We start from the raw sequence: 26,146 nt of genomic DNA on the forward strand, positions 1-26,146 counted from the left end.
ATACTGTATTCCTAAGACCTAAATTTGTTTCACTTTTTTCTTTTTTTTTTTTTTGTGGCGCTATGGAGATCTCTTGTGCCTGCTGCTAAGTCGTGCTGTGTGCATTACGACTTATTTGACTGTCATGGATTGTGGGCTTTTGTGACTGCCTGCCTTCCATGGCTCATTTTTTTTTTTTTTATACATTTTTTTTGTTTTTGGGTCAACCAGACCTTACTTTCCTCCCCTTGCTTTCCTCCACTCCCTACATCCTGGCTCCTTCCCATGTTCCAGCTACATCCGCACAACACCGACACCTTATTTTCATAGGCTTTACTAACGTTACTCCTACTGTCTTTGTTGTTTTTTTTTTATGTTTTGCTATGTATGTTGTAATATTGCATCCAAAGTATTCTACTGTGTACTGTATTGCCTTGTATCATTGAGGTCATGAAGCACGTTTTGTTCAATAATTGTGCCATTGTTGCTATTTTACCGTATTTGAAGTTTTTGTTTTGGATGCCGATGCTCTACGTGTTTCAGTCATGAAATACATTTCTTCTTGCAAATAATTATGCTAAATGAGTTATATCTTCATTCTGATAGGGGAGCAATACCCTCATCACATTTTGAGTTTAATGAGTATTTTTATACATGTACATTACAGCAAGCTATGATTGAAAAATATAAGCAGTGTGATGCAACTATCGTAGAAATGATGGACCAAGTAAGTGAAATAGAGAGGAGATTAGCAGAGCAAGAACCTGTCAGTGAGAGTGCTAATGGCTTGCGCAACCAGATAAATACTGTTAAGGTAAGCATTTGCAAAAATTTCTGAAGGTGTCTTATAAAGGGAGAATTTTCCAAACTGTAACCACTTAATTCAGTGGAAAGTCTATTTTTACTTGAAGGTTGCTTCTGTGATAATTACAGTAATTACAACTATGTAATTCGTTTTTTGCTACTAGAAGTCTCTCTCTACTTACAGGCAATTAAGGATGAGTTGGATGAAATGTTCCGCCCACTTGGAACTTGCTTGGATGGTGTCAGGCAGGTAGTTAACCAGGGTGGAGAAGTCTTGTCCCGTGAAGAACTTGACTCTTTAGATCAGGCAGCTACCCTTTTGAAGCAGCGGTATGACCGTTGTGTGGACCAAGCTGATACTACACACAGACGCTTGACTACAGCTATGGAGGAGTTTTCAAAATATGAAAAGGAGATTGCATTATTCCGAACCTGGTTAAAACAAGCTACCAAAACTCTGCTAGAAAAAGAACGCCTCTGCTCAGATCTCAATAAAATCAAGAACCATGAACAAGGATGTAGAGACTTTTTGGGAGATGTCATTGCTCATCAGGCTGATCTGCGCTTCATCACTATGGCAACCCAGAAATTTTTGGAGGAGTCTAGCATATACTTGCGGACAGTCAATAATTTCCGAACGTCTATCAAGGATAGATACCCCATCTTGCAAGCTGATCCAGATTCAGTTGTTCGGGATGCTGCTGATGATGTCTCGGCTGAATTTAAAGACCTCCTGGGTCGTGCAAATAAGCTCGTTGATAAGGTTATTGTCTTTATTTTTTTTTTCTTTGCAGTACACTGAACAAAACATAAAACTTTTCTTATGAAGCAATGTGATAAATGTGTGATTCAAACATAAATATTGCAAAATTAGTTTCAAACTGTTATTGTTGTTAAAAGATATTTTTGAAAGGGCTGGCTTATACCAAAACTGTTATTCAGCACTACATAGTGCATACCTGTATACAATACTAAGTTTTGTAGTTTTTTCTCAAGAGTTGGATTTTTAATGTTAGCTGTAAAAAGTTTCTAAAAGTCTTTCTATTAATTACTAAATTGAAATTTGTCAGTTATACACTTAGTGCCACAAAAGTTAAAATCTGTTTTCTGCATTCTCTACAGGTAACTAGTGTTGGAAACAAGCAGCGAGATTATAGTGAAGCTATAGAAAAGGCAGCTCGTTGGCTTAAGGACACTGAAGTGAAGATTAGTCGTATTTTACAAGAGCCTGTTGGTGCTGATCCCAAAGGAGTTCAAGATCAGCTTGACAAAGCAAAAGCCATCAATAATGATGTTGTTGCCCAATCTCGGCTCTTCGACAATTGTCGTGGAACAGCAGCTGCTCTTCTACGAGCACTTGAAGGAGAGCTTGATGATGCTGAACGGGAGGCTATTGAAATTCCACCTGAGGAGCTCTATGAACGCTACAATGAATTGGCTGATCGTCTGGGTCTTCGTTGTCAGGAACTTGATACAGCTCTTGTACAGTGCCAAGGAGTCCAGGAAGGTTTAGACTCTCTCATGTCATGGCTGAACAACATTGATCTTCAGTTAAAGTAAGTACAAATTCTTTTACTTTTGTCCTATTTTAACTTGAATGTTCAGCATACATTTGGATGAAATGTGAGCAGCCTGGTTGGATAAATCCTCAGTAACTATACCATAAAAACAAATTGAACATCTATGTAACAGCTGTATCTAGGCTATATATTTTGTTTAAAATAATGCCTGAATGAAAAAATCAGCAGAAACCTACCTTCCTTTGCAAAATGAAAGAATGTGAAGCTAGATTAATTTTTAAACTTCAGTTCCCCCATCAACACTTATTGTCATATACAAAAAAAGTTTTCGTAAGAACTTATGTCAAAGAATATAGTATAGTAAAAGTGCTGTGAGACAGCTTAAGTATCATAGACTAATGCATAAAATAATTTACATTTGAATATTCCAGTAATGGTTATTTTAGGTATCAGAGGCTACTCAAAATGTTAAAAGACTAATTAGCAAATGGGTGTCGTGGGTAAACCCTTCCGGGAGTCTGCTTTTTCGTCTGTAGTCTTGTAAAAATGTCCCCCTGAAGTTCATGTGCTTATGTCCTAAGTAGCAGATAATGAATGCAGTGTAATGCTGCAAATATAATGCTTTGTCGTTTTTTTTTTTTGTAATATTTATCAGTTGCACAATGCTATATTTACAAGTGTTTGAGAACATCGAAATTTGTACATTAGTGCTTACTGTACTTCTAGCTGCACTGGTAAATTCAAAATCCATGGTTCAAGTTGAGACTGTATTGTGGTATGACATAGTTTTATGGATCAGTTAATAATGATTTTTGTTTATCGTGTTTTCTGCCTCATAACTAGTTTTTAGTAGTTTTCTTCTCAGAATTTGATGCTAAAAACCCAAATGGATTGCAGTGAAAATTGTCTTCTTTTTTTTTAAGCATGTGAAAATGAATTTTTATTATTATTATTATTATTATTCAGTGCACTTCTGTCTTATTGCTGATGGGAGGAAATGAATGCTTGGAAGAAATCTATTTAGTCAAGAATATTTAGTTACTTGATTTGTTGTTTTCATCATATTTAATACAAAGAAGCAAATGAGTTTTAAGTCGGTTTTTGGATCCCCTTGAGTAGCGCCTGTGGAGTGCTTTGTGAAATTGTAAACAAATAATTGACAATAGATGTTGATGGTGAGAGAAAGGAAAATGAACACTTGGATATAGTGCTATTATAATGAAGGTTATTAAAAGAAGTCGATAGAACAGCAAAACTAAATGAAGAATAAGATGGTGAATGTAAGTATGAAAAGCTTTGCGAAAATGTCTTTTGAGAGTGCAAGGATGGAAGTTTAAGTATTCGTAAATGTTAAGATATGGAGAGTTGTTACAGTATTGAGATAGCATGTTACAGTCACAAGTGATACCAGGAGGTGATGTTATAACAGTGGGGTGATGTGTGTAACTGATTGGCTGATTAAGGTGTATTAAGAATGCCTCATGAGGATGGAAGAATATATGTGTAGAATTGTTTTGATTGAGAAAGCGAGACAGTAAGCAAGAAAGGACAAAGCATCCTTTGGTTTTAGACAAGGAAACGGGTATATTGGGTATATTTTTTTATCCAATGTTAATGGTACAGTTGTAGGAGAGAGATTCAGAATGGATGCTTGACGTGTAAGAATAAATTATTTAGGTGTAAGAGAATGTGTTTGTACTCATTGAATTCTGCTTCTCTTACTGATTGCCATGGCCTAAGACAGTTTGATGAGAAGATAAGAGACCATTCACAAGATGGGTAATTGTTTGGATCTGTATTTATTGATTTCTTCGCTGTTATAATTAGTATTGATGGCTCTCCAGTGGGGCTTATGGCTCTCCAATGGGGCTTCAGATCATGTTATAGTTTCTTTAATGATTAAAACTTAGCGGGCTGTCCTTGATGTTTTAACTCTTCTGCAGTCTGTATCAAGTCTTAAGCAGACTGGAATGAAATTGAATGGTCTTTCACTTCTGAATTGGCTACAGTTGGACAAGGAAGTTGCATCTATATTTCCTTTATATGAAATTTGTCAACATTTTGAATAGGTGACTTCCTCCTCATTTGTTGAATTATCATATTGAAGGCAGTTTGGTTTGAGGATGATTGTAGAGTTCTTATTTTGTGGTGCAAAAACACCCTTCTAGGTAACTTCCAGCTAACAACATAACTTAAGAACTAAGTAATCAGTAATTTTCACACAAAAACAAAGAAAGTAACTCATGTCTACAACTCCGAAAGCATCAAGGTCAAGTAAAAGAGTCTTCATTTCAAAGTTTGTCTGTCTTGTGTGAAAACTACTGACTATTTAGTTCTTAAGTTTGTTGCTATAGTTAGCCAGAAGGGTTCTTTTTTAGCCCCTGTTAGAAAATTGGTAATGTTACTCTCATCAGGTAAATGTGTTTGGGCTTTAGCCTAGCAAGTTACCACCCAATTAATGTATCCCTTAATGTCTGTTGGTCAAAAGTCTGAATGCTTGTGCCGAAGGTGATCGTATGTTTCCATGTTGAAAGTTTGGGTTTCGCGAGGGCCTGGGTGTTCGTGAACTTCTTTCAAATTCCACTGTCATAAAGGAATCTGTAGATTTTGATCATGAAGATCACATGACTTCAGTGCTGGATTGGCTATGATTTCAGTGCTGCTTTTGACTGTGTTCAACATGAGTTCTTTGTTTTCAGACTTAGACCAATGAGGTTGGTGGAGCATTTCATAGTTTTCTCTTTAGATTTTTAATTGATAGAATGTCAAAGACAAGTTGGTAGTGGGCACTAGAGTGACTAAAGCAGTGTAATCTCTTGTGTTCCTCAGGGTAGCACTTTTGGCAAATTACTTTTTATATGTGCAAGACTGTTTTGACCTTGAAAACATGCTTGTTGCATATGCAGATGAATGTGTAGTATATGATCTCAGTTGAGTTGGAGCTTCCTTAACAGTGGTATGATTGTCTATCTGTTTGTTTATGCCTTCGTTCTCTCGTGGTGATCATTTTTGTTTTACTCAGTTTTGATGAACTTAATATCCCATAATAAAATGTGATGGATATAATTGCGTATATGAGTAAATATAGTGCATTTACGTATTTACCTAGAAATTCAGTCAGTGATATACGATAACCTAAGCTTACCACATGTTTTGGACAGTGTAATACAGGTTCAGTCTTACTAAGCTCTGCATACATGAAAATTTGGAGGAGGCGTTTATTAGCTTTTAATGCGGATATACCAAATGCAGTACGAGATGGTAGCCTTTTTATCTGATTGAAATCAGAAGACAAATACACGTGCAGAGCATAAAGTACTTCTTTAAAATTTTTTATTACTGCTACCTGTGTTGTTGCATTCATTACTTAGTTTACCAGCTTGCAAGACCTTTCTCAAAATGTGCCATGCAGCCTGTATAATAGGGTATTGGATCTTTGTTACTTATCGGGAGGCCTGACCTCGAACTTTCTGTTAAGCTGATAATATTATTGATTAGCTTAACCAGACCACAAAGCTATTTCTTAGCTCTCACAGTTTTACAGTTATAAATGTGTAAATTGTGTGCAAGTTCTTCTTAAGCACAGTCCAAGGAGGAAGTAATTTTATTAGGCTATGGGAGTAAATATTGCACTGATATTTGTGGGCTCCAACCGTATCTTAGAAGTTTCACCATTCAACCAGGATAGAGGATTTGGGGATATTTAAAGGCTCCAGTATCTCTTAATCGCATTATGAATTTGATCCAAACTTTTAATTATGGTTAAGTTGAGGTGTCTATATATGCACACACACACACACATATATATATATATATATATATATATATATATATATATATATATATATATATATATATATATATATATATATATATATATATATATATATATAAAGTGTGTGTATGTGTTGATGAATTTGTGCAGTGGCCCTTTAGAGAAGTTTAGTGTAGGTGAAAAGAAGAGTAAATTTTTTAGGTGGGTATGTGAATATAGAAAGAATAGCCTCATAAGTTGGTTGGACTTACATATACAAGAGAGAATGGAAGCAGTGACGTTCCTGAGGGGGCGGGGGAGGCTGTTTGAAATGGCCCCCCGGGCCCTAAAGTGAGGGGGGGGGGCCCAAAATGCAAAATTTAACCATTGCTGCTATGACAGCACAAGCTAAATCCAGTGGCCCCAAAATAGTCAAGGGCCCCATTCATATTTGGACCCGAAAGTTTAGGGCCCAAATTTCCAATTTTGTGAACAAAAATGTTATGTAAAAGAAATAGGGCTCTCCAGGGGCCCCCTCCCAATCGTAGAGCCCATTATAGACCTTCTCATACGGATCGGAGGAGGGTGGGTAACGTTGATTGGGGTAAGGGCAGGGCCGATCTAAGGCAATTGATTACTGCTTATAGGGGTCCTAATTATCCTCTGAGGGCCCCCATAACTGGGTTAAGTGGATCTTCAATTATTCAATGTACACCTAGTTTTATGAAATAAAATTTCTGAAATTTGCATTTACAAGTGCCTTTAAAATGGTCCTACAATTGCTCGCTTCGCTTGCCTCCCACCCCATAAGAGGGGCCCCAAATGGGACTGTGCCCCCCGGGCCCCAAAATGTCTAGGAACGCCCCTGAATGGAAGATAGGTAGACTTCATATGGAGAAGCAAGAGTGTACAGTCGAGTTTTAAGGGAAACATGCTGCTAGTTGTATGAAATGACGGCAAACTGATTTTTTTTCCTTTTAAGTAGTGGTCATCCTTGTTGCAAGACGGGAGGGAGGGGGTTGTGGTCTAATGTGGCAGGGACTTTTTTCTCTGTTTTTCTCGTCGAGAGATTCGTTCTTGATTAGAAATAAAAATGTCGGTTATTCCAATTCTGACCCACAACACTAAACTAACAGAAATAGTGATTTTCACTTTTAGAGCGAGGAAGGTGCCGTTTTTGACAGCAAGGTTATTATCCAAGTCATCTCATTAGAATGGTGGGTCCCTAGTGTTTTCTCCTTAGTAAGCTGGTGTTATTGTGAAAAGACATACATGGCCCACGTTATGTTGTGTTAATCCGTCAGAAGGTATGAGTAAGTGCAACATGAAACTGGCTATGAGATGGAGTTGTATGCATAATGTATTTGTATATATTTGTGTGCGTGAGCGCTCTTGCGCGTAGGCGGGAGGAGGAGTTAAGGGAACTGGCGGTGAATGGCAGTCTTTTGTGCACACTGTGCTTGGGGGGGTTGACGGAGGAGGAGGGGAAGAAGGGGGTGGGGGCGTGGCTGGGCTGGGTCACTTTCCATAGTGCTGAGCTGCTCTCTTGTGGGCTGGTTGGTCGTCAGTGTCTGGCCAGCAGCCTCAGTGCGAGTATCGGATGCTCATCTCGTCTAAGTGATGTTTGTTGTGTGCGTGGTGGGCGACGGGGGATGAGCCGGGGAAATCGCTCTCGGGATCCAGGCGCTTATCCATCGAGGTTATTTTAGTGGTCGCTTTGCGTTCAGTGGTCCAAAATTGACGTGTTTCAAGAACATAACGAAACGGGAAATGCAGTGTTGTGATTTAAATTATATGAGGAAGATCATGAGTGATAACGGGAGTGCTTGATTGATTTCCTAACACTTGACGTGTTGGGTGGAAAACAGCAGTGGGTATGTTATCCCTGTGTTTAATCAGTTACACGAAAGAAAATGTCTTTCTGAGGGTTCTTCGAGGTGAATACCTATTATTGTGTAATGCATGGTAGCACCAGCTCCCTTGTGGCTTTTATAGGAAGACCCTAGAGTTACCCGCGTTTTGAATTTAAAATGTTAGAGTGCCGCTTTTTTCTCCTTACCCTATTTTTTCTTACCCTATTTCTTCTTACCCTAGTTTACAATTATACAGTAAATTCTGCAGGTCTCTTGTGTACCGAAGGAGATGTGACGGCTGGCTTTCATCATCATTTTTTTCCGTAATGTTGCATCGTAATGGTATTGCCAAACTGCAGATCAAAATCACGATTGGCAAAGGAATGCGTTTTGGCGACCTTAAGGCCATGAAGTCATTAGGTTGATTAAATGCCAGAATGAGATGCCCCAGTGTCAAGTGCCAAGGTACTAGACCATGTGACAGTCAGCAGCTCCAGCTCGTATGAGAATGCTACACGTGCACGTATGCGCGCGCGCGCACACACACACACACACACACACACACACACACACACACACAAGCGCGCGCGTCCTTATAGTGTACAGATAGGTAGAGAGGTTGCTGATTAATTGTGACCATAGAAACGCGTTGCCTCCTTGCGTACATCTCTTTGATATGAATAGTTTTAGAATATGTGAGACATAGCTGCCTAGATTGATAGTTATTTTGTGCACTATTTACGTAGTTATTAACATGAAGGGCTTGAAAAGGCCTTCGGTGAATGTCAAACGGTGCAATTGTTGTTGATAGGGGAACAGGGGCCTGGATGCAACAGATTTCAAAGCATTGACGATAGCTTTTAGAATGTTTTGTGAAATTTCGTACGGGTTGAAATTCATAAATTCCTGACCATGCATCCATTCAATAATAAATTTGTTGTTATTTTCCCGTAATACACATTGAAAAAAGCGGTGTCACGGTGCGTGCAGCATTGCCTGGCGTACATTCATGGATTAGAGATCAATAGGAGAGGTCATATATGACTGGTAATAGAAAGAAACGACACGTTAATTTTCATTGGCATTTGTTCATCATTGAGGAGTTTTCAATTTATTACAATTTATTACATATTAGGTTTTGAGGTACATATTTTAGTATTTTGATCTGTATATGTAGGCCTATACGGTTTATTGTGTGTGTATATATATATATATATATATATATATATATATATATATATATATATATATATATATATATATATATATATATATAAAACTTATAGGCTATATGTATGAATATATATATATCTAAATTATATATATATATATATATATATATATATATATATATATATATATATATATATATATCTCCACTGGGGTTGGGGAGGAGGGGGGCAACAATTAAAGAGCGAGGCAGAGTCCTGGGGTGCCTGGCTTAAGCCTAAAGTCCCTTGTGCCACGTGCACACCTCATAGACTCATAAAGGGATTGTCACCATTGGAGATGGTGTCTGTTTTGAATCTAGTGACGAAGAAAAAGTCACGCACTGGGAGGGGATGGAGCCCCAGCGTTTTTTTGGTTTTGTTTTGTTATTGAATTAACCTATATTTTAATTTACTGTAATTCTCTTTTCTTGTTGACACTTATCCTTTTTATTATTGTGTGTGAATTTGATGCTATGATGTGAAGGTGACGTAGTCATTGATAGTAATTCCAAGCATTTTAGTACAGTATTATCAGTTTATTTCTGCAGTGGAAATAGTCTTTGCTTGTTTGTTCCACTTAATGTAGACGCATTGATCATCACTGACGCGATGAAGAGATTTTTTTGTTTGATTTGAAATGGCGGATTTTCACGTCGTTCTGACCGGCCGGAGACCTCAGATTTTTTCTGTAGACTTTCCTAATGACCTCGGGTTCTGGACCATGTCAGCGTTTTGGTTCGATTTGCGTCCTTGTCTGTGCAGAAAGTTTCGTTTGGATTGTTACCAAAGTTTCGCCATTGTAGGCCTCGTTCACGTGCCTAGATTTTGGGAGAGGTAGGAATGTGCCACCTAGGGAAATGGGACCTTTAAGGGAGGTTGGCTTGCATGCTTATCCCAGGCGGAGTTTTGCGGTCGCCAAGTCGCAGTTAGATGCCAGCGTACTGATTTTTTCAGTGAAATGTGTTTATTCATTGCTAAAGAATGATGTAATAACTGGAAGTTTGGTATAGAGAAGAATTAATTTTGTTCTTAAGTCCAGTCGCCATTTAAGTATAGTACATTAGAATTTTGTGACGTGCATAGACAGTGATTCAGGAGGAAGGATCTTCACACATGCCAGTAATGCTTTCAGCCCGTTACGCGATAAGTTTGAGACGAAACGGGGAGCTAAACACGCCCATAAAACTGTGTATGCCGCAGGGGAGGTCTTCGCCCACTGTGTGTTATTAATAATATGTAAGGTTGCTGTCGAGATTGTTGTCTCACGAGATAAGATAAAGGAAGGCTTTATATCCTGACTTGTACTTAACTTTTCCAACTTAGAATGGGCAATCAAAAGATCAAGATGACATGAGACCACTCGGTTTTACTAAGGGTAGCAATGCTTTAAAAGCCCCGAGGATCAGCACGCGAATGATTAGGGCATTCGGCTTTTCAAAATGTGCTGTCGAAGTATCTTTGCCACTGTGAATCTCCGGTTAAGTTTCATGTCACGACGTCTCGACATGTTCGGGCGAAAGATGAAAAGCACAGAAAGATAACTAATGCCGAGTAATATCGTTACACAGTTTAATTTCTGTATTTTCGTCATTCCGCTTGTTTGAGTTATCATTTACAATTTTCTTAGTTTTCTGTTTGTTGTGCCACACTTCCTTTAAACAGGTCGTCATCACTTAATACTTTTAAAGTGAGAGACGTAACGCTGGAGTAAGTCTCGAGGTTTTGTTTATTTACGTAACTTGAAGCCGTGTAACCGTCAAGTAAGAGAGTTTATAAGCCTCGGGATAATCAAGTCGATACAAGTGCTAAACTGAGGAAAACCAGCGAATATATAAAATGTCATAAAAACAAACGATACAGATATGCTATAACTGCGGAATACTCTCCAGTTTTCATTTTATTTATTTTAGTATGTTAAAAATGCTTGGAAGTATGCTTTATGTTCACATATTTTATAGGTTAATTTCTTGTTCGAAGTTAAGAATGAGGGCATTTTTGATGCGGTATATTCAGCAGCATTTGTAATGTATCGTATATTTAGTGTGATGCAGGATTTATTCCATCTATTTTTATCCTGTACTACCTAATGATTTCAAATTGTACTGAATTGAACGGTGAAAGTACTTAGAATCGGGAGAGAGAGAGAGAGAGGCCGACATGAAGTTAGTAATCACTTATGTCAGATATGAGATATGCGGTGTATCACCCTGCCTCTTGTCACCTGCAAAGTCTATCAACACAAGACTTGGCAGGTGGGGAGATAAGAGAAAAAAAACACCCAGTCAGAGTTCATTTCATTGTAAGTTGGAGAGGTGCATTTAGTGCCCAGCACTATCGAAGGGAAACGCTTGTTAATCTGTTGACTGATATCTGTGATTCACAATGCCCACTTTACTAATACTTATTTTTCAAGTGCCACCGTCCCCTGATGCAATAAGGATGAGTGGATTTTAAACATATAAGGAATGTTGTCATCATATGAGTCTACTGGGAATATAATTGTTTTTGCGATGGCTGAACGGAGAGAAGGGAAGGAGCGGGTTCGAGTCACGTCGAACGAGGTGCCGTATATCTCAAGTCTTGATTGACGCAGGAGCATTTAAGATGCCAAGTAAGAGATAGACGCAACAGCGGCATTCGGACTCGATTGAGATGTGTTCCGTGCCATTCCGTGGCTTGTTTAAATTTGATTGAAGGCAGTTTGGGGAAGTATGCCTGTTAAGCTGGCTTAGGTTTTAAAAATTGATTGACGTGCGTGGTGAGGTAACAAAAGTACAGACAACTGGGATGGAAGCTGTCAGTATTAGCGAGGTTCTCAAAGTGAGATGGTCCCGCTTTTCCCCTGAAAGTAGCAACCGTCAGGTCGTGTTGATCGCTCCCATCTCGTTACTGCAGAAATCCAATCTCTCTACCCAAACACCCTTTGAGCGCTTCCAGACATCTAGTTGGTACAGTTATGCATTGGAATTAAATTCAAGGTACGATTCACTTGTTTTTATTGGGATTTTTTCCTCAGTTGATACGTAAGAGTAATTTCAACATCATATGTAGAAAGTTCTTGACTATCTGCCAGCGGCTTGCACGGCATTCGTCGCTCAACGCTTGATATATCATTCCCTTAGAGACATGGGGTGGATATTAAATTGTGTGTGTTTGTTTGTGTGGTGTCAGTCTTGAAATTTTCTCTGGAGGACGAGTCGGAAAAAGAGTAAATTCTCATGTTTATAGTATTCACTGAATGACGATTGTAAGACATTGTTATGCTGCTGTAATACAAAGTATTTTCTCCTTTATTAAGAGAAACAGACGGCCTCAAAGATGTCCTCAGAGATGATTGGTAGATTCTTTTGAATAAGCCAAGGAAATTTTTGTTTTGTTTTAAAAGAGAAATATCTCTGAATCAGTCATTGTAATTTTTGCGAACTCTTGGGATCTGCCTGGGTAATAGTAAACCATAACTTCGTTTCGTAGTGACGTATTGGCGAACCTGAATTTTTCAACAGTGTTATGCAGAGGATAAAAGGAGGAGGAATAGGCTAACTATTCATTAGAACGAGTATTATATATGGGTAATTAATAGCAGATTAAATCATCTGACATTAAATTCCGAGTTTGGGTACGCCAGTGCTTACGAGGAATATTGCTGGGATAGGTGCGTGTCTGGTCAAAATAAAACAACCAAATTAAGGACTGCTTGCAACAAAATCGCCAACTTCCATTATAACTGTACCAGATAATCTCATCCACGTTGGTGACCTCTGAAACTGAAGACAACAGGCATCACGAGTAATATTGTGTGTGACATTGGGAAGAGCTGTTAGAAACGGGGAGAAGGCGTAGACGAAGATTTAGGCCATACTGGAAATCGGGACGAAAGTCGGGTAAAAGAGAGATTATTTTGAGATGGGTATTTGAGGTACCAGTGTGAAAGTGCCGTAGTTTAAGGATGCAAGTAATTTTCTGTTTGGAAGTGTCTAATGTATAAGATCATTTTAAAAAATTACTAAATTTCAGACGTCTCAGGATATTGTTATTGTTGTTACTATTCAGAATATGGGAGAGCTTTTAAACGTGGTTTGCGACGATGTGAAGTGGGGTTTAATCAAGGACCTTCGTTGGTGTTTAATTAGGTGCTCAAATACAGCAACGATATAGAGACTAGACGTTCATCTCCGTTGAATTGTGAAAGTTAAGGGCAAGTCTGAATTAGAGCAAAAACTAATTGAACTAATTTAACCTTAATTAGTTAATAGGCATTATATTACTTCTTTGAACCAAGTATTTTAAAGTCTATTCGTTTTCTAGCTTTCTCTTTCAAGTGGAGGTGGTGTTTCTTTCAATATTTTGTCTTTGGCCCCGAGCTAGGGAAGAACGTGGAATGTCCCGTCCCGTCGGCTTCTGGCTTAAGAGTAGCGTGGAGACCAACAAGGCTCTTGAAGCAAAATGTCGAATGCTGTTGTGCTCTCTTTGAGACTTGTTGGAGCTAGACTAAACCATCCTGTATAGGATCACCTCTTCTCTCAAGGGAGTTTGCTTTGTGTGGGTTTTATTATGGCTTGATGTACTGTCTTCCAAATATGGCGTAAACGTCAAGGAGAGCGAGATGAGCTCACCAAGTGCAGGTTCATAATACATTGACTGTATGAGGGTGGCCGCCAAGTTTTCGCTGTGTATGATTCGACCCCATGCGGAACCCTTGCTGCGATTGCCACGAGTGTGGCTGCTTAGTTTTCCGGGTTTTTTATTTTTTATTTTATTTTATTTTATTTTTTTGGTCGTGAGGTGTAGGTAAGATTGTCTTTCATTCAGAATGTTCAGAGCTGACGGCTTTCATTCAGAATGTTCAGAGCTGACGGTGTCAACTTTTAAGTTTATAATAATGCTCACGATTTGTTATTCTTACTGAGAGTTGGAAAACTCCACATAATGCATCTGATGTTATTCAGGCCAACGTTTTATCGAGTTCAGAATCATAACTCTTGATACTGTCAGCGATAACGTAAAGAAACTTAAACGTTTGGTTTATTGAACACTTAGAAAGATTTATAATCAAGCCCCCTCAATTTTTCTCCTGCGATATGTTTTTGGTGTAAAATGAGTTAACAGAAGATCCTACTTTTAAAATAGTGATGACCTAATTTCTTTTCTTGTAAAGATGAGGACTTAAACTGCCTCTAAATTCGTCCTGATAGACGATGTTGAATAGGAATATCCTCAAATCTCCCGAGTTTTATGCAAGTTACGGGTGATTATGATCTGAGTGGCTGTGACCGCCCTATAGTCCGAAGGCCCGATAGTCCGAAGGTCCGATAGTCCGAAAGTCAGCAGGCCCGATAGGCCGAAGGTCCGATAGTCCGAAAGTCAGAAGGCCCGATAGTCCGACGGACTGTAATCAGCCCCCCACCCCTCCATAGCTAATACGGCAAAATTGTAACCAGTAAACACGTCGGAATGCCGGCTTAGACCTACGACTATCGGACCTTCGGACTATCGGGCCTTCGGACTAACGGACTGTAATCCTGAGTGGCATCTCTAGTCCACAAGTACAACTGCTTCAGTGGATGTGTATTCGAAAGGCAGTAAGAAAATGAAAGGAAGTCTGAGTTTGAGATGTTGGACAGCTCTGTCGGAAGCGACAGACGAATGGGGGCGAGAAAGAAAAGGCAGTAAGAATTGCACCTGAACGTTGCAGGTGTCACTGTAAGCAGGAAGAGTTTGATAACAGGTTGCAAGATTACGTTCGGGATCTTATCTCGAGTGACCGCTGACGGTGTCATGCCATGCAGATGTTTGGACCTTTTTTAAATTTATTTATTTTTTATTTTGTTTTGACCCCGTGAATGTCAGCGTTGCAAGTAAGAGTGGCTGCTGTTCCCCAGCTCCAGTCAGCGACATGCTCAAACATATGCGTGCTTGCATTCTTACGCGGAGTGTATGACACACACACACACACACACACACACACACACACACACACACACACACACACACACACACACACACACACAAATGAAGCCCTGAAGTATGAGAAACGTAGGATACTTTCACGGAAGTGATCGTAATTGGTGCCAGATACTTTCGCGTGTCTGTCTGTTATCAGAGTCCAGAGGTTGTTTTGTATCGGATGGGTCTTAAGGAAGAGTGGCCTTAGGAATTCCTTTTGGGTATTTTGTTTCCCCGTTACAGTGCCGAGTGTATATTTTTGAACTTACTTTTTGGTAGATTATACGTTACTTTTCATTATGCAAATGAGGAAACTTTCATAAAATTAATCAAGTATTGTATTGTTGATAGTGCCCTGTTTTGTGCTTGAGATGTGGTTTGTTGATCAAAAATGGATTAAACGTTGCCTTTCATTGTATTCATATATTTTTTTATTCATATTTATTTTTATTCGTGAATATTTGTATTATTTAGTGTTGCATGAAAAGTATGCTGTATGTGAAATAAGGAGAAACGCTTAGCAGCATTAACCGAAAAATTTCCCTTAGTTAACAAGACTTCCACCTCAGTTATTGAAGAATGATAGTTACATGTATCATGTCATCCTATTCAGTTAAAGATTGACTGTCTGGTGCTTTACCCAAATAAGAGGAAACACGTATGAGACCATCCTACTTGACTTGAAAAGTTTGTGTTCAAGTCTTGATTTCCAGTGCCAGACGAATAAGTCTCTTTGTAGAAGTAGGTTTTCATTTACTAACAAAGGCTCTTTCTCTTCTTGTGCAGGAACGCGAGCAAGCCAGCCTCGCTCAACCGCGATCGCTTAGACGAGCAAATCCGAGAGCACCGACAACTCCATGCAGACATCATGTCTCATCAGGTAAGTTTTCTGCTAACAGTATTATTTGTTCGGATTTTCATTCTCCGGTCCTCTTGCTTAGTCTCTTCGTTTTGGCCGTCGTTATCCGTAGAACTGTTGATTCGAGTGGTGATCAGTGTGGCTGCTTTTCAGACCAGAGTGGAGTTCGAGCCCCAGTTTTTGCGTAGTGAAATGATTTATCTTCATGAGTCTCGTGCAAGCCAAGGGACATTTCACTTGCGCGTGCATGGAGTCCATGAGCTCGTGTTCTGCAAATAACTGGAGAACGCAGACTGAGAGAGAGAGAGAGAGAGAGAGAGAGAGAGAGAGAGAGAGAGAGAGAGAGAGAGAGAGAGAGAGAGAGAGAGCTTGGACAAGCACTGGGGAAAGTTAACAGAAGGTAAAGTGGCCTTTATGAAGGGAAAGAGGCAGACCTAGTTTTCTTAGGGCGGCATCACATACACAGCCCATGTCAAAACGCCTCGAATTTTCCTTGTAAATGCAGCACCACTTTCCGAGTGTCACAGTAGTAGGGTATATTCTGGCTGTTGACGGTTTGATGTTTATTACCCATCGTGTGACCTTGCTTCCTCAATTACTTCATTATGCAAAATTCAGCGATATGCGAGAGTGGCCGCCTGGTAACCAGTCTATATGCAAGTGGTGCATCTTTTTTTTTCAAGTAGGTTTGAAGACTATTCTTGCTTTTTTTTCCTTTCCTTGTTTCTTAATTTATTTATTTAATCTATGGTGTTCTTAGCTACTTTAGTTTTGGTTGAATATTAGAATAACCGTCAGTGGCAAGTTTCAAGTCTGTTAGCTCGAGTCTCGTGGCAATCCCCCCTCCCTCCCCCCTCAAAAACAGACGAGCATTAGTTGTGCCTGTTTCTGTGGAGTGCTTGAGTGTGTCCTTTCGAGTCACGACCTCATTTGCATTACCGGAAGTAGAGGTATGCGTGGGTTGTAGAAGAGGGATCGGGGGTATTGGGGTGATGCCTGGGGCCGAGTGCCCGTCAGCGAGGTGAAGGTCGCGCTTTGACATTATTGCCAGCATTGAGCGAAGGGCATTTTAATGCCGTTGCCTCTTCTGGTGCGCGTTTGGGACTTCCTGTGTCTGAAGGTCTTCTTTTTTTCATGACCGTGTTCTGTCCTTTCTCAATAACAGCTAATTAAGGGGACCTAACATTTAGTTCTCCATTTTCAGTCATATCATTCTGTCCTTTAGTTGACACCAGGATTTTTAGTTTCTTCCCAACTTCCTTCAGTTAACAAGTGGTGCTCCTCTAACAGTCTCGTTGCAGGGGTATTAAGAGAAATGTTATTGTATTTAATTATGTTAAAATGGAATTCCTCAGTCATGAGATTACGGGCTAGTTGTTGCATTAATGTTATTCCTTCCCGTACTTTGCTTTCAGAACGGGAATGTCATTTCGTGAAAATGACTTCGTCAGCTGCAGTGACAAGGCTGTGCGCTGATTAAAGACATGGAAATTGATTCTTGATGTAATTTCGTTAAATGTGTGCGCTTGACAGATCACTTAATGAGCAGACTGCTTTTAATCTCAAATTCAGTGAAGGAACCGGTTCCTTTAAGCAGCACAAGACTGTTAAGGAACGGATTGGTCTTGATAACTTTATTGCGGAGTTACTTTTACTGAACAGAATAGTGAACAATTTTTGTGATTTCCCAACTCTCTTACTTGCATGAGTTGTGATTGGAAAATATTCGTTTTGTTTTCCCTAAGGATATTCGTATAGATTTTTCATACAGTTTTTCGATTTTTAAAACAATTTTAGCCTTAAGCGTTTCACCCTTGTGGTTAAAGGATTGGTAGCTCTCTTTTGGGGATGAGACAAGCTCTGCGTTTCGTGTCCTTGTAGATGCAACAAAAATGTGACTTTTCAAGACATTATTCCCATGGACGTCAAAAAGAGAAATACGCTACGTCATTCTCCTTAAGTGGGATTATAAGGAGTCGCAGTGTATTCAAGTTGGGTTTTACTGTATATTGATTTTGTTGAGCTGCTGTCGCTAGATGTTGTGTGGTCTGATCACATCGTGTCCGTGTTACGTTCCCCCTGTAAGCTCATGGCAGATTCGGAGTCTGTTGTCAGATACTGGCTCTCGTGATGGAAACGTGGGGATGAAGCCATGAAATGAGAAAGTGATAATCAATAGTTTTTCTTATCTGGCAGTTGGCCGCCACCCGTTCTAACTTAAAGGGGACGACTTAGCATGTGACCTTCCTTTCACACTGCACTTCTCCATATTAGGTTCCCTCGACAGTCTCTTGAAGGGAACGATCGGCGTATTTTTGGAAAATGCGATGCATTTCTTGAAATGCTTAGATGAAAGATCTGCTGATTTTTTTTCATTAAGGGGAGATAGACTTAATTTCAGTAATTTAAAGGAAAGGCCGACATACTTTAAGCACATGAAAGAAAGGTCGACTTATTTTCCGAAACCTCTGAAGGAAAGATCGATGTATTTTCCAAAATCCTTGAAGTAGAGAACAGCGTATTCACGGAAGTTCTAAAGTGGAGACAAATTTTCGAGCCTTTAAATGAAAGATTGATACGTATTTTCAAGCCATTATAAAAAAGGTAGACGTGATTTTCGAAATCCTTGATAGATAGGTCTGCGTAATTTTGATATCCTTTGTGGTCGAGGTCCGTCAACAAAATATCTCCATACTTTTTGAGGGCCTATTAGAAAAGATCGGTTTTTTCAGCGTCCTCATAGGAAATTCCAACCTATTTTCAAAGGAGAGGTCAGTTTGGTATTTGAATGCAGGCGTTTCATTGCGTGCCTGACCCTCGCACAAAAGTACATGAACAAAATTCTATTCATGAAAGTCATCATTTCATCATTCGTGCAGTCTCTCTCTCTCTCTCTCTCTCTCTCTCTCTCTCTCTCTCTGTCAAAAAGAAGTATATTGATTTGGAAGAATACCACAGTCCTATTACTTCACAGGAGTGGGTTTGTTACACCGAAAAAAGTCAAGTTAAGTATATCTTAGTTTAACCAGACCACTGAGCTGATTAACAGCTCTCCTAGAGAGGGCTGGCCCGAAGGATTAGATTTATTTTACGTGGCTAAGAACCAACTGGTTACCTAGCAACGGGACCTACAGCTTATTGTGGAATCCGAACCACATTATGACGAGAAATGAATTTCTATCACCAGAAATAAATTCCTCTAACTCTTCATTGGCCGGTCGGAGAGTCGAACGCTGGGCCAACAGCGTGCTAGCCGAGTGCTCTACCTACCCATCCAATGAAAAATCCCCGAAAAGGCTCGGAGTCTGCGTAACTTTTGATTACAGACATTCAGAGCTGATATCTCGAGATTCAGATATTTTTCTTCGATTGTTTTGAGACTAGTTTTTTCCCATGAAGCACATTTTTATTTCTGTTAATTTGTCCATTCATACACAATTATAGATGTCCCTGTATGTTTTTTCATTTATTCATGTAAGTGCGTTAGATGCGTGTAGCATTCATTACGTGCGCTTAGAAACCGAATCTTGTGTTCTTAGCGAAACCCCGACTGTTGAGCTTGCCAAAGGTTAGGGAGTGTAAAACAGGCGCTGTAGTTGAGGTACTGTTGAAGATTGTTATCCCAAGTGTCAAACATTCACTCAATTCATCGTTCTGAAAGGCAGCAGCTGCGATGCTTCGAAAAATGTTCATTAATTTTTATCAGCGTGTCACATGACATACTCATCACCCGTTTACATTTTAGCAGCCCTCATTTGGACCATTAGGTGCGCTGTTCAGGGGTAACTCGATCCACTCTCCTGAGTTTGAATAGATAAGCATTTTCATTTTTCTTGAGATTTTTCAAATGCAAACGTTCTTTTGCAATTCCTGGGGCACCCTAATGAACGATCAGGTCAGTATGTGCTCAAGGACCCTTTTTAAATACCTAATGTTGGCTCCATTTGTGGAAAGAGAGAAGTACCAGGACCTCTTTCAGAAAATGAATGGTTTTCCATACATCATTATTTTCAGAAAATGAATGGTTTTCCATACATCATTATTTTCGATGAATTTTCTAGTCATTACGTACGTAGGAGACGCGCGAATAGTCTGCTATATTTATTGCGTTTCTGAGGTTATGTTAACAACCTAAGGTCCTTTTTAAGTTCTCAGCAACCGATCTCGCAAGGTTTGTTTTTGGTCGCATCTTAAATGTGTGTGTATGTGTGTGTGTGTGTGCGTGCTGTCACCCCATAATGTCAGTTAATTACAGTGGAAAACCCAACTCCAATTTGCTTTTTTAATTTTGATTTCAATTAACAATGAGGGCCATGGAATATAATGTCTAATATAGTCGTTTTAAAATGATTAGAACTCGTAATGTTGTGTGGACTCTTGACAGCACGGATGAATGAGGCCATTTGCCCCCAAAACCGTGCGTGGGCTTTTCTAAACGTTACAGATAGTGGCCGGAGGGTCGAGTGTACTTCAGTGGAAGCCTGCTCTGAAGGCTTCCTATTTCCGTAACTTCATTTGAACCACTGCCTTTGAAGGGTGTTATAGTGTTATACATGTTGGAAGTATTTATTTATATATTTATTTGTTTGTTTACATTTGCCCTCAGATTATAAAATTGTATTTTCATCACTGCCCAACAAGTGAAAATCTTGTAGTAATTACTGATTGGATTCAGTATTCCCCATTTGTGGAACTTCCGGTAAATTAAATAACATTATTAAACGACGAAGGGCCACCAAGTAATTATCGATTTATCTTGCGATAGGAAAGGAAGTTATTCGCTGATATCTTCTCAGTGCATAGTAACGATAAGGGAGTGTGTATTTTAGTCATAACAGATAGGAATGTGTTGTGCTGAGATCTGATGGGACTTGATCACAAGTTGTGATTCATTCTCTCTCTCTCTCTCTCTCTCTCTCTCTCTCTCTCTCTCTCTCTCTCTCTCTCTCTTCCGATTCTAAGTACTTTCATCATGTAATTCATACAATATATATGTATATATGAAATTTTTTATCACACCGTGATTTATATACAACCATGAAGCTACAAATGTCGCTTAATATCCAATTCACGCTACTTCGGGAATATCCTCGATCAGTACCAATCCATTTATCACTTATAAATTCCCCTTCGGTGCTAATTCCCCATCGAGGATATTCCCGAAGCAGCGTGAATGTGATTATTGCGACATTTTAGTTTCATGATTATATATATATATATATATATATATATATATATATATATATATATATATATATATATATATATATATATATATATATATATATTCCACTTTGGTGTTCGAAAAGAAGAAAAGGACCCAGGTACCTTAGCGTCGAATGTATTCGTATGAGGACACGTTGTATACAAATGGGAGGTGGTTATGTCTCGGAAAGTGACGTGTTCATCCTTATTGGGATTTAGCTTGGTTGTTTGGAACAAGAAAGAATGAGTTATTGAACATGTGTCCAGGATTGGAGTAATGTGGCTCTTTCGTGCTGCTCATCGTAGTTTGACGTGTTAAAATTTAATCGCCAGTCATAACGATATGCGTATTTATTTGTCGAGGTATATATACTCGTACAGATTGCCTCGTTTCTCCTCCCCATCGAGGTTACCAAGAGTGTGTCCAGTGGCGTTTTCAGAACAGCTAAGGAAGTTTTTGGTAGGGAATTCATGCTGTTGATAGGTGTTACTCTTGATAGCGGTGAAGACGTCTTTTAATAATCCTGCAGATGTAGTTATTCTAGAAATTCGTTATTATATATCACTTGAATTGAGAAGTCAGCTAATTCATACCTTGTATGATCGTTAGACTGCAGGAACTGTCTGTGTTCGACTCTCTCTCTCTCTCTCTCTCTTTCTCTCTCTCTCTCTTTCTCTCTCTCTCTCTCTTTCTCTCTCTCTCTCTCAGCATTCACATTCATACATTCACAAAGACTCCCTAACATACACGCACACACACATACATATGTATATATATATACATTAAAAATTAAGACATGTATGTATATATATATATATATATATATAAATGTATATTTTATTTTATATATATGTATAATTATATATGTCTTAATTTTTTTGCCTCCAAAAACTGCACTTAGCTCTTGTAAATTATCTCGAAGGATAGGATTAAAGGAGAATGAACCGGATAAAGTAGTTAGCAGGGCACTTTTTTGCTATGCTTACTGATTCGCCGTTTTATACGTGAACGCTTTCATGATGATTGGAGTAAATGGAGTGGAGTAACCTTTGTTCTTTTCTTGTGGAAGTATAAAGTCTTTCAACCAAAAGATTTGGCTAGCTCCTTCTGATTGTGATATTGAATGACACAACGGTTTGTTTTGCGTAACTGGTTATGTCTCAAGCCGTGAACGCTGAAATATTTTGCATTTGTTTTACTTCAACATGAAGATTAATCTTTGTTTTTGATTATTTATTGATTTATTTTTTACAGTAATCTGAAATTTGGATTAAGGTGTCGATGTTTCGTTTGTAGTTCTTTTCGTTTTCTGGTCATAATTTCGTACGATCATTTTCTATAAAACCATTGCCTTGGCTTGGACGAAGAGGTAACAGATTCTCTCGAGAATTCTCTTGCGCCGAGGAATGGACGTGGTGGGTCGCACGGCAGAGGACGCCCCTACACAAATGTTCGGGGGGCTGCTACCCCTCTGTCTCTGTAGACATGTGGAATAGGACTGACTGCATAGAGTTGCTGTTGTATCACGCATTGCCGTGACGCTTTGTGTATGCACCGTCTTCATGTTCTTTGGAGTAAGAATTTCACATTTTCCTTTTGTCTTCTTTCCAGGCGTCGGTGGTGCAGATCAATGATTCTGCAGAGGCTCTCATCACAACAGCCTCCAATGTCAGGGTCGCCAAGAAGATCGAGACGAAACTGCGAGAACTCAATACAAAGTGAGTATAGTCTCTCTCATTTTGGGTCCCTTGCATTCTGACAGTATGCTTTTTTTTTTTTCAGGGACATACCACTAAAAGTGTCTCTCTCTCTCTCTCTCTCTCTCTCTCTCTCTCTCTCTCTCTCTCTCTCTCTCTCTCTCTCTCTCATTGCCTTTGCGATACATTATTTTGATAAGACATACAAATCAGTATAATGAGTTGAAATATATCCCATGCCATGGTGAGACTTTGCTTGTTCAGCCCACCCTAGGCGTTTCATTGCACAAATGACTCGGTATTTTAAGGCGAATAGACTAGTTTTTTGAGCTGTTATTAGTGTTGGCATTTCAGACCGTTGTAAGTGAACCTGTTAAATTTTATGAATAAAAGAATTCCTTTGATTTCACACTAATTCAGCGCTTGGGGTACGAGTAATTTTAGCTCTTACACAAGGTAGGGAGTAGTTTTAACAACCCTGCATTATCGTTATCATTATAATTCGACCCCGGATCTCTTTTACGTGGATAGTTTTCAGAGAGGCACGTGTGCTCTACCTGGGTTCTCCACCAGGGTTCGTGTGTGTGCGCGCGTGTGTGTGTCCGTGTGTGTGTGGGCGCGAGCGCGAGCGCGCAAAGCATGTCGTGTTTGTGACTGCTGGATTGGCACTTAGCTGTGCGTGTTGACAGTATGTACACGTCATTATGATGTTTGGGATCCGGCTTTTATAGCCAAGTAACCATAGCAGAAATAGGAACGCAGTAACTACGGTGAAAGAAAAAAAAATGAAAGTTAGGTTGTAAGACCCGTCAAAATCAGATAAATGATAGTTGATTGTATTTTTATATGCGGCCAAGATCAAAACAATGCCGCTGGCGACTGTCGTTTACAGAATCAAGTCACAGTAGACGGGTAAATGTGCAACTCAACTTCGCTTGTCTAAACGTGAGGAATATTCCTTCTGAATTGTGGATAATCTTTTAGGGTTTGTTTCGGATTACTTTAGACAATATGAGCCTTAAGAGACTTCAGTTCCGTCCTTTTTTCAGGAATGCTTAAAGCACGTTTTGCTATCCCGGAAATAACTTGATAACTTCATGATACCTCTCCTATCATTTCTCGCTTAGAGATATGTCAGTGTATGTGTGTGTTTTTCTCTTTTGTAAAGCTAATGTCCTTTTTGCTTATTTTTTGTTCCTTTCGAGAGCGTTTTGGTATTTTTACGAAGGCCAATACGTGAAACAGGTTCATATACCAGCAGGGGTGAAGGGTGTGGCTTTTTGGGAGAATATGAGATAGAGATGATTGTGAATTAATTTCCAGGAGATTGTTGTGCGCTATGGTAAGCTTAATGGTGAAGTCACATCTTTTACTCTCTGATTCAGTTAATATTTTGCGTTTTTTTTTTTATGTCGAGGTTTTGCCGGAGCCTAAGCACGCCTTTCGTTAATTCAACAACAGCGAGGTATCATGCTTTCAGGTCACGTTTTTGTCAGCACTTGGTATGTTGCTACACCACATGCGAAGTGCCGACTTGTCTGGAAGGGATGAAGGCACTCGAAGAGGGGTTGGGGGTCGGGGTGTCTGGAGGGAGGAAGGAGGGCTTGGTCAGGTGTTGGAGTGGTGGCTTCAGGTGACAGGTGTAGTTGTAAGCAGGTGGCAACTTATGCAGCTTCGGCCAGTCATCGATAATTTTAGCCGCCGCAGTTCAGGGTGTACGATATTATGTTGTCATCTGTGGAACAGGATTTTGCAAGTCCCTTGGGAAAATTTACGCACTGGTGCGCTTACGAGTGGGCGTGATGGATAGAGTAGGGAACCACCTGTCTCGTTCTTCCCTTTATGGGAGGGAAGACAAGACCCTGTGGGCATAGAAGAACGGGATAATGAGGTGACATTATTGGGTTGTGTCGTGGGACAAGCGGGGAGGTGGGGAGGTGGTCGATAGGCGTTTCTTTCCGAATAAGTCATATGATACAAGTTTGTCTTGGCGAGAGTGCGGTCTTCTTCTTCCGTGGGTTTTACTTGAAGTGAATATGGCATGGGTAAATTACATTTTCTCTCTCTCTCTCTCTCTCTCTCTCTCTCTCTCTCTCTCTCTCTCTGCTGCGTTCACATTCATACATCCACTAAAACTCCCTGGCGCCCACACACACGCACACACATTACATTAGTTTTCAATGCAGTATTGAAGGTTTGACACAAATCACCAAATTTAGACTGTCAGGTCACATCATTACGTTATTATTTACACTGTCGGTTATCTATACTTAAACACGGTCACTGAGGTAAGAGTATTAAAGAAAGAGAGCCGAGTTATGTAGACTCGGAAAGGCTTCCTTTTGGGAAAGAATCCCAAGCAGACCCGGCTTCGGTCCGCCTTAGAAGTGCCTTCCAAGATCCCCACCCCCTGGATCTGGCGCTTTTGCCTACGGCTGCTGCTGCTTCATTTAGTAGGGGTTAGGAATGCAAGAAAAATATCTTGCAAGGCTACATCTCTCTCTCTCTCTCTCTCTCTCTCTCTCTCTCTCTCTCTCTCTCTCTCTCTCTCGTGATGCCCACGTCTGTTTGAGAGGTCTAATCCTAGACATTTTTAAGGTGTTCGCAGTTGGAAAGGGATGATAGGATCACGTGTTGCAGTCAAAATGGTGTAACAGCTGCATCGTATTTCATTTATTGTATAAAAATGTTTGTGTTTGAGAGAAAGAGAGAGAGAGAGCTGTACTGTATTTTAGTACTGGATATATGCCATGTAATTATGCTGGTTAGTGGCTGTGGATTATAGTCAGATGATGATGCCCAAAAACAGGAAATGTGGACATGAATTTGCCTTCAGTGCCGCGGCTTGTGAGTTGACATGAATGTTCTCATTAAGTTGGTGGAAAGGAAGTGCTATGACGAAATGTGTAGTGTGCCTGTCGTCGTGGGTATATCTCTCTTGACAACAGTGACCAGGGGTTTCCCAGTCTTCCCTCATCTCTTCTGACAACGAGCGAGATTTCCTCTTGAAGCTGTTCAGAAGTTTGCATTTGACGGTTTGATAGTTCTGTTAACACGTGAATACCTCGTTCACGATGTCGTTTTTCATAAAAATAATATTCACTGTTTTGAAGGCTCACTGACTATCTAGGAAAGACTAGAATGTAAATAGTCGAATGTGTGCATCTTGAGCTGTTTTGCTGTGTACGATTGTAAGAGTTTCAAAAGGGGTTTTATTCTTACATTTCAAGTTTCTTAGTTTGCATAGCATTATCGAATGCCTTTGATATTCTTCCTCGTTGGCTCGTCGACATTTTCGTATCAGAAATGCCCAGGCATCT

At 39.6% G+C, this 26,146-nt stretch overlaps 1 protein-coding gene across 50 annotated transcripts in view; it reads left to right on the forward strand.

Moving 5' to 3' along the window:
• shot (dystonin-like protein short stop) overlaps window positions 1-26,146 on the forward strand; it is a 536,542-nt gene that overhangs the window by 450,314 nt on the left and 60,082 nt on the right. For all 50 annotated transcript variants that reach the window (XM_067119440.1, XM_067119430.1, XM_067119416.1 and 47 more), the window contains 5 exons: window positions 647-793; window positions 968-1,546; window positions 1,906-2,339; window positions 15,851-15,944; window positions 22,741-22,847. In XM_067119440.1, the coding sequence (XP_066975541.1) occupies window positions 647-793; window positions 968-1,546; window positions 1,906-2,339; window positions 15,851-15,944; window positions 22,741-22,847 (1,361 nt within the window). The remainder of the gene's footprint in view (window positions 1-646; window positions 794-967; window positions 1,547-1,905; window positions 2,340-15,850; window positions 15,945-22,740; window positions 22,848-26,146) is intronic.

The sequence above is a fragment of the Macrobrachium rosenbergii genome, chromosome 17 (assembly GCF_040412425.1).
Source record: "Macrobrachium rosenbergii isolate ZJJX-2024 chromosome 17, ASM4041242v1, whole genome shotgun sequence".
Taxonomy (NCBI): Eukaryota; Metazoa; Arthropoda; class Malacostraca; order Decapoda; family Palaemonidae; genus Macrobrachium; species Macrobrachium rosenbergii.